The sequence below is a fragment of the Astyanax mexicanus genome, chromosome 5 (assembly GCF_023375975.1).
Source record: "Astyanax mexicanus isolate ESR-SI-001 chromosome 5, AstMex3_surface, whole genome shotgun sequence".
NCBI lineage: Eukaryota > Metazoa > Chordata > Actinopteri > Characiformes > Acestrorhamphidae > Astyanax > Astyanax mexicanus.
Genome location: NC_064412.1, coordinates 43921864 through 43930546, shown reverse-complemented (window position 1 = coordinate 43930546; position 8683 = coordinate 43921864). Strand labels below are relative to the sequence as shown.

At 36.4% G+C, this 8683-nt stretch overlaps 1 protein-coding gene across 1 annotated transcript in view; it reads right to left on the bottom strand.

Moving 5' to 3' along the window:
* Window positions 1-2145: 2145 nt before the first annotated feature.
* LOC103029047 (ubiquinol-cytochrome-c reductase complex assembly factor 1) overlaps window positions 2146-8683 on the bottom strand; it is a 55704-nt gene continuing 49166 nt past the window's right edge. The window contains exons 8-9 of the mRNA XM_049479425.1: window positions 7660-7773; window positions 2146-2763 (exon numbers count right to left, since the gene is read on the bottom strand). Of these exons, the coding sequence (XP_049335382.1) occupies window positions 2629-2763; window positions 7660-7773 (249 nt within the window). The 3' untranslated portion in view covers window positions 2146-2628. The remainder of the gene's footprint in view (window positions 2764-7659; window positions 7774-8683) is intronic.

The window sequence follows — 8683 nt, the reverse complement described above, 5'->3', positions numbered from 1 at the left end:
TTTTTCTAAACAAAAGGCATTATTTTCAAGTTTTCACTTCACAACAAAAAGGTACCCATTCTTTACATTGAACAATTACATAAAAAAGATGCTATGACATGAATAAACATAAAATGATCAGTAAAAAAAACATTACGCAAAATCTTTAAAGTTGGTAAAGGAAAAAATTTAGTACACTAGGATTGCTTTCTTGATCAGAGGTTTAATTACAGCTGTTTTAAAGGCTTTGGGTACATGGCCCAGGCTAAATGATGAGTTTACGATTGTTAACAGTGGTTTCATTATATCTGGTATTATTTGTTGGAGTAAGTTTGTGGTAATTGCAGTAAGTGTGCAGTTTGATGAGGATATCATTTCCTCCAGTTTTAACTGGAATGAGGTTTTGTTCTATAATCCAATAAAGACAGTGATAGGGCAGGTCAAAATGTTTGTTTTCCACAGCCTAGGGTTGCTACGTGTACCTCCTTTTAATAAAAAATACATCAGTGTATCTTTCGATGGTTGATACCAGTGGTGGAAAAAAGTAAAAAAAAAAGTAAAAAGACCCCTAATGTATGACAAGGGGCTATAGCAAAAAGCTATGATGTGCTGGGCATTCTATTCTTCAATAGAAGTAATAAATCCATTATTTTAGTTTTTTATTATTAGGCTACACATGTGGCTACAACCTATACAGCACAGCAGCACATTTAATCCACTGACGGGACCTAACCAGACACTTCATCATGTTGAATGACTTGTACGAGAACCCAAGCCAGCCCTATGTCCCACCACATTTTCTTTACTGCAAAGGGCACCCTCTGGGACAATTTATAGTAGGGAAAGAATAGAAGGCACTGCATATACACAAGAAAAACAAAAAGGAGAAGTTGCTGAACTTCTTCAACGCCACTTAATGACAGGAAATAGTCTGTCGGACAGGCATCCTGTGGCTAAAACAAGTTCTACAGAAGCACTTTAATATTGCACTTACAGAAACACAGAATTATTAAAGGATAAATATTAGAATAATATGCTCTTCTCAATAATCCAGGGCTGGCAATCCATATTTGCCAGTGCACTATTCTCATTGGAGCGCACAACTAGATGGGCGCTTATTAAGACACTATCAAATTATTTTTCATCTAGAGGCACATCATAATTTATTGCAATAAGGGTCACCCTGGTGTGCATTTAATCCCTTTTACCCCCAGAATAAGTGCAGCCTGTAGGGCTGTTGAGGGCTATGATAGAGAGCACTTAGGGCATTGAGGCACTAGGGCAGGGCTGGTCTCTTCCTCTAGCTTTTAAAAGTTAGATTTTCTCTTGAACTTTAGCCATTGACTTGCTGATTAGGGGTTTAAATGTGTTTTACTGCTAACAGATCTACCAGCACTTCAAATCTAAAGATCGGTTTACTTAACATAAGATCATAGCTGATCAGAAATTTAATGTTCTGTGTGTAACTGAAACCTGGATTAGGCTCAATTAATACCCATCATTAAAAAACACACAATCCGAGATACTTTTTCAAAAAGCCTCCGATATCAATCAGAAGCACTATGATAAGTTTACTTCTTTTGAGCTCCTTTACGCCAGTGTAATTAATCCAGTTACAAAAAAAGAATGAATTTTCTTTCATTAAATCTACAGACCACCAGGGCCCTATCTAGAATTTTTTTAAAGAATTTAGTGATTTTGTCACAGACTTAGCAGTAAGTAGTGATAAAGTGATTATAGTTGGAGACTTCAACATTCATTTCGAAAAATTGGATGATCCATTAAAAAAGGCATTCACATCGATTTTAGACTCAGTTGGTATTATTCAAAATATAACAGGACCTACTCATTACTGTAATCATACTCTGGATTTAGTTTTGACCCTGGGTGTGAGCATAGATAACCCGAATATTCGTTCTCAAACCTCCGCAATTTCAGATCATTACTTATTTCATTTAAATTACATCTCAGTCATAATATATGTACATCACCTAGCTACTCTATGAAACTTGATTTCTCATTAACAGTGTACTCTCCAGCAGATCCAATAGAACTGGATAAAATAACCAAATGTTCTACTGTAGCACCACACAAAAAAGAGAGACAGAAGATAAAAGAGAAGGAGGTGTAAAGTTATATATTATGGAAAAAACAGACCGCATGAAATTCCAGAGAAATATCTTTATTCATAATTCTTAAAATAAAGAGCCTCTATATTCCATACAGAGCAAATACCCTACGAAACACACACATACTTCCCCTGACCCACTGAGAGTGCAGAGACACGGCGCAGTCAGTGATGCAGAAAGTATAAGAGTAATACGCTTATAAATACAACAGCAGCACTTCCAAAAGACAGACACTTATAAATACAGAAATCTACTGTAGATCTATAAAAAAAGAGAGCACAAAACCCTGACTGACTCTATACTCCCAATTTTGGGTGAGGTCAAGTCTACATAAGTGAGTGTGAGTGTGTGTGTGTGTGTGTGTGCGCACACTCCTATCACACACATGGGTTGCAGAAGATATATGGAAAAAAGAGAGAGAGAGAGAGAGAGAGAGAGAGAGAGAGAGAGAGGGATCACTAGCAGGTCCTGGCTGGCTGATGGTGGCATAAGGTGTATTGTGGGGATGATGAGTCAGGATTTATAGGCCTGCGTCATTGTAGGTTGGAGTGGCCACTTTCAGAATGCTCTGTGCGTTCTCCTCCACCAGAGGCCGCCATTTAACCTCACCAGTCAAGAGCAGATCCTCACCATCCAGAGCATCAATGAACTGCATCTGTTTGGAGTAGGAGAGTGAGAAAGACGGTCAGGTAGATATACAGTAGAATTCATGTAGTCCTGTCAGCGTTTGTTTACATTCAGGCAAAAAATCCTTTAACTGTTGAACTTAGCTAAGCATGACATTAAAATAATATTATTAATAATAATAATAAGACTCAGACCCACCTGTATCCATTTCATTTTTTATTATTTTTATGATCATTTAACATTTAGTTATGTATTCAGGCGCACACACACACACACACACACACACACACACACATACAGATGTACATATTTAACATGTTGAGGACATACTTCTGTGATATCAGATTTGGATATAAAATGAATTCAGTATCATTCTTCATATGTTCTTTAAAATTATGAAGCAGTAAAAAAAAAAAAAAGAAAAGAGAAATGAATGAGAATGATGACCACAAAGCTGTATAGTATAAATGGGATTAGTGCTATGAATAAAGAAAAACACCTTTCTAACTGTGAAGCATGGGGTCTGTTTCACAGGCTACTTTCAATTTGGAAAAGCAGATTGAGCAAGTTTTAACAGAGTTGAACTTTAACAGCTCCACACATAAAGAAGCGGCACACAGGCTAATCTAGAGAGTTGATGGAACACAGCAAATTCATCCATCTTGCAAAATCCAACTTTATATTATATTCGGTTGTGATAACACAGAGTTATGCTTTAATGTTCCCAGGCTGGCACATTTGTAAAATATGCCTGTGTGGGGTTTAAATCTGCTGGCGGTTTTGGTGGGGCACTGTTCTTCATTACCTGTCTGTTCATTTTGCTGGTGAGCAAGTGTTTGAGTGTGGAATGATCCTCACATTTCCAGGACTGTCAAACAATGCCAGCTGTAGTAGATGTAGATGTTTAGAGAAGGCTGCATGTGGGTATGAGTTTACATCTGCATGCAAGGTGTTGTCATGTGAGCTGTCTATCACACAAGCTTTTAACTCTCAGAAACAGAAACGATACAGGAAAAAAATGACATTTTGTTGTTCTGTGATATACAATGCTCAAAAAGGGAACACTTAAACAACACAATGTAACTCCAAGTCAATCACACTTCTGTGGAATTAACCTGTCCAGTTAGGAAGCAACACTGATTGTGAATCCATTTCACCTGCTGTTGTTTCTCCAGCAGGAGTTTTTTTTAATGCACAGAAGTAGAATATTCTGCAGTGGTCAAATCAATCACCAGATATGAACCAGATTAACCTTCCTCTAGTGTTAGCTTTCTGTTACTATTGCTTATGTTAACGGGTCGGTTTTGACCCGTGTCTTAAATCAGCCCTAAGATACCCTAAAAACAATGATCCAATTTGTTTCTCACCTCTTAGTTACCTTGTTAGGGTTTATCATCCATAAAAGTTTTGATTTTAAATTTTTTGTTGGGGCCCCCTGGGCCTTTTATTTGAGAGCATACCCCTGATTTTCAATATAAAAATATTATCAAATGAACCTCAAGAGAATACTAAAACTTAAAAAAAAGTTGTTATATTACCTGACTATTACTGAAGGGTTTTAGAACACATTTCAACAGGCAAAGAAAAGAAATCTTTTTTTTTTATAGAACTTTAATTTAAATAAAAGATAATAATAATAATAATAATAATAATAATAATAATAATAAAATGGAAATTTTCAAGGTCAAACAAACAACCAATCAAGCAAAACAAACCAACAGAAATCAAGTTCTAGTTTTTAGGTGCATTAGTATTGTTAGATGCACGTGTGGCAAAAAGTGACATTTTTTTGCGTGTTCTTGGCAGAAGTATTTTTTTGCAGGTGAAGCACAGTGTATTTGTATTTCTGTACTTATTGCTAGGGCAGACCTGAAACCACTTTCTTTTTGAATCAGATGGATACTCTGGGGTTGTGGCTGATGTTGAATGTCTTGTATGCAGACACATCAAGGATGTTGTAAAATACAACCATTGACCCTCTTCTGGTCATTGGCTAGCAATTGTAGGTGGCAGTCTGCTTGTCCAGGGTGTCCACTGCTCCTTTGTTTTTGTTATAGTCCAGGGTGATTCTGGGCTTTTTGTCACAAAAGGGAGCAGCTTTAGCACTGGTGTCCTCCTCATCAGACTGATCAGATGTGTCTGTGTCTTCCTGTCAATAATGCACATCATCTTCCTCCTCAGAAACCTACTAATCTGTATTAGTTTGCTGCTGTGTGTCCTCTGATTCATTATCATCAAATATATGATCCAGAACTTGGCTTACATCAAATCTTTTTCTCATTGTTGCATGCTGTAAACTGGAGATACATACTCGGCAAAGCACCAACTCTAAACTGATTTGGCCATACATGCATGGACATGTACCTAACTCAAGTTGTTGGAGGTAGATCTGGCTGTGGGCTGTTGGTTGATATTGTGTTTGAGTTCAGTTTTGGGACTTATTATTGTTTTTTTAAGCTTATATTATACCTGGGTCGAAATTGACCCTAACAACACAAAGGTTATAATTTTAACGAGAGCATTTTACAATTTAGTAAAATAGTTATTTTTTATTGTATTTTGTTTAAAAAAAAGTTCCTGACAAAGTCAAAAAGTCTTGATGCAATTGTTACGTGTCTGCATGTTCGTCTCTCTCTTTCTCTCTCGCACGCTTGCTCGCTCTCTCTCTCTCTCTCCCTCTCTCCCTGTCTCTCTCTCTATAGGTTGCACATCCTGTCAATCATCATTGAGCATGCTGCCGGCTAACCAATTGAGTGGAGACTGAGGCGGGGCTTCCAGTATAAAAGCTGCGTGAAGGAGCTGCGCAGCAGCCTGCCTGCTCACATACTGACCACTCGTTTGCACGCTCCGTTTTTATTGTGGTTGCACTCTGTTTTATTGCTTTTGTCAGAAACTAGTCAAGATCTTGCTTCTCTGTGTTACTGAAGTAGTGCTTTATTCAAAAGCTCTGTTTTGGTTCAGTCCTGAATTTTATATCTTTCTCCCCCTCAGATTGAGAACAGGTTAGACTGTGCGCGCACCTACATTCCACCACGTAGGTAATTCATTGTATAAGCACATTAAAAGGGCGGGTACCAACATATGTATTTTTTGTTTTATTAGACTAGTGTAACTAGACAGGTTTTGTTTGTTTATTCCTTTTCTTTTGGGTAGTTAGGTGTGATTTTTGTTTTGTTCTGTTCTTTTCTTTGGTACCGTTCATCTTCTCTTTCTGAGGTGAGGTTAATCCAAATCATGTCTGTCTCTGATGTTTCCCGTTTGTTGCTGCATAACTATAAAGTAAAGAAAAGCCTAAATAAATCTAATTACTTGTTCTGCTTTAAGCTGCCTGCTCTCCAGTCAATTCACTCCTTAGAAACCAGTTTCAAGTTCCACCTTAAGCGATCCATATCTTAATAATGTTACTGGTTCCGCTCTACACCCCTAGACCATGGCCTATTAAGTAGTGGGAACGTAACACAATAAACAAATGTATGTAGAATTTTTATGCATTTAAAATCTAAAACTGGTCGGTCACGACCCTAACACTAGAGGAAGGTTAAGCAGCATTTCACTTAATTAAGACAAAATTAAAGTGTTCGATTAACTTAATTGATTGATGAACATTTTATTTATGGTAAAGTTCATTTATCCAATTAATTGAAATAAGTAGGCTTTGTAGATAAAAGTTTGCAATTCCTAAACACCTGAACACCCTTGAATTTAACATTATAATTACATGACTTTTGTTTCAACTATAAGTCCTCTACTTTTACTTGCCAACTGAACAAACTGGTGCAAGACTTATTAGACCAACTATGCCAGCTATTCATTTTTGTAGAAAAAGCAATTATAGTTTCTAGACATGAAGCATATAGTTGTGCTTCCAGATTTTCCCATCTGAAACTGTAAATGTAAGAAAATACCACAAAATTACTGTTACACCTAATGGCAAATGGCAAGCCTTTCTGGGCTTACATCCACTTGGAATGTGGATTTTATGGAAACATTAGCTGTTCAATTAAATTATAATCCTGTTTTTTTCTGGGGCATAATTAATAATGTTAATGTAAATGTAAATGTGTTAATAATAACACATTTAGTAGAAACAAACATTTGCTTTTTCTTATTTCCTGAAAAAGTACTTATACATAAAGGGCCAGATATATACACACAGCACATAAAACTTGAATACATGTGGCTTAGTATGCAGCCATCAGTAGGCTTCTGTCTGAATCCTGGTTGGATATTTGACTGGACTTCTTGTTCTTGTCAGAACTGGTAGATGTCAGTTTTCTGGGCATAGACCCAACATTTCAGCTCAGTCTACATATTTGTGATGATATGGCTGAGGTCAGGACTTTAGAAAGGCCATTACAAAAGTTTGTTATGCTGCTTTAGGAGTTTAAACCATCCAGCTGACAGTTTGGGGTTATACTGAGGAATACTGAGATTTTCTTTGTTTCTCCAACAATATTATTATGCTATAATTAAATGTATATTCTTGTTTCAGTGCCCCCACTACACTTCTGAATCTTAAATTCATACTTACTATTATCAATCCTTTCATCTGTATAGTGCTTGGCTATATTTAAGTTAGGGTATTCAGAGTGCATTTAAAAGTTGGTTGGTTGGTTGATTGATTAATTAATTGACATATTGCCTATAAAACCCTTTTATTGTCCAACAAAATGTAAAAGAAAATTTTTAATCTTTGAACAGATCTTCACCAAGGTTAGCTTACTAGCTTAGCTAGTGGTCTAAAGCTGATTTTAAAATGCGTTCTGAAGTATAATCCTCTACAGGTGAGCTCTGGGTCATCTCTGAGTTTCCCTGTGACTGTATATACACGAGGTTGGAGCATGATATCAACACAATAGAATTTTCAATAGAATACGTGATTACTAAAATATTAGATAGTCTGGACTCATCCTGTAAGACTGACCTGTTTGCGGACATATTCTACCATGAGCTCAAGCTGTCTGGGGTCTTCACACTGTCTGTTGAAGAGATTCCTCCACAGAGCGGCAGCAAGAACACAGTCATCAGACAGGATTCCCTAAATCAGAGTAAAACAAACATATAAACAAACCAAAAAGGCACAATATGAAACCAGCAACATAATTACCTCTTCCATTCTACACGCAAGCTATTCCAGTTATTTCTCATTACCTTAAATGCAACTTCTTCTTAACATCATCCAGCTGTAAATAAGCTTACAGAACTTGCATGACTTGCCATTTTGTGCTCGCCTGCACCCAAGAACTGATGGGTGGAAGCTATTAATCTTGTGCAAGTCTATCGTAAGAGGTTTGGCAGTAATGAAGACCTGAAACTCAAAGCTGACCTGCTAAGAAACTATGAAGGAATACATATGCAGTTAGGTAGTAGACAAAAAGTGATTGGCTTCACAAATACCGACATTAAAAACCCAAAACGGGTGGTTTGGGATGAGTTGGAGCTCAGAGTGATAGAAAATAGTTAACAAGAGTTTAGCACATTTGGACGCCTTTAACACTGTTGGAGAACCATTCCAGATTTTACCTCACTAAGCAATTGACAAAATGCAAAGTTTGTCAACGCTGACATCAAAGCAAACAATGCTACTTTAAGAATCTAAAGTATATAAAATATGTTTGAGCTTGTTTAAAACTTTTTTTGGTTGTTTCTTATTTGCTTATCCATTCTTTTACAATTTTGATCTCTTCAATATTAATCTACAATGTAGGTAATAATAATAATAAAATTTTTTTTTTTAAAAATTAAATGAACATTTGTCTGGTGCTGTATATACACACAGCACCTTGAAAAAGTATTCATGAACTTTTCCATATTACATCCACAAATGTTAATCGATAGACCAACACAAATTAGCAACAGCAAAGTAGCATTAATTGTGAAATGAAAATATACACGTTTTCTAATTGTTTTCTAATTGGAAATCAGGCTGAAATTTAAGCTTCTTTTTA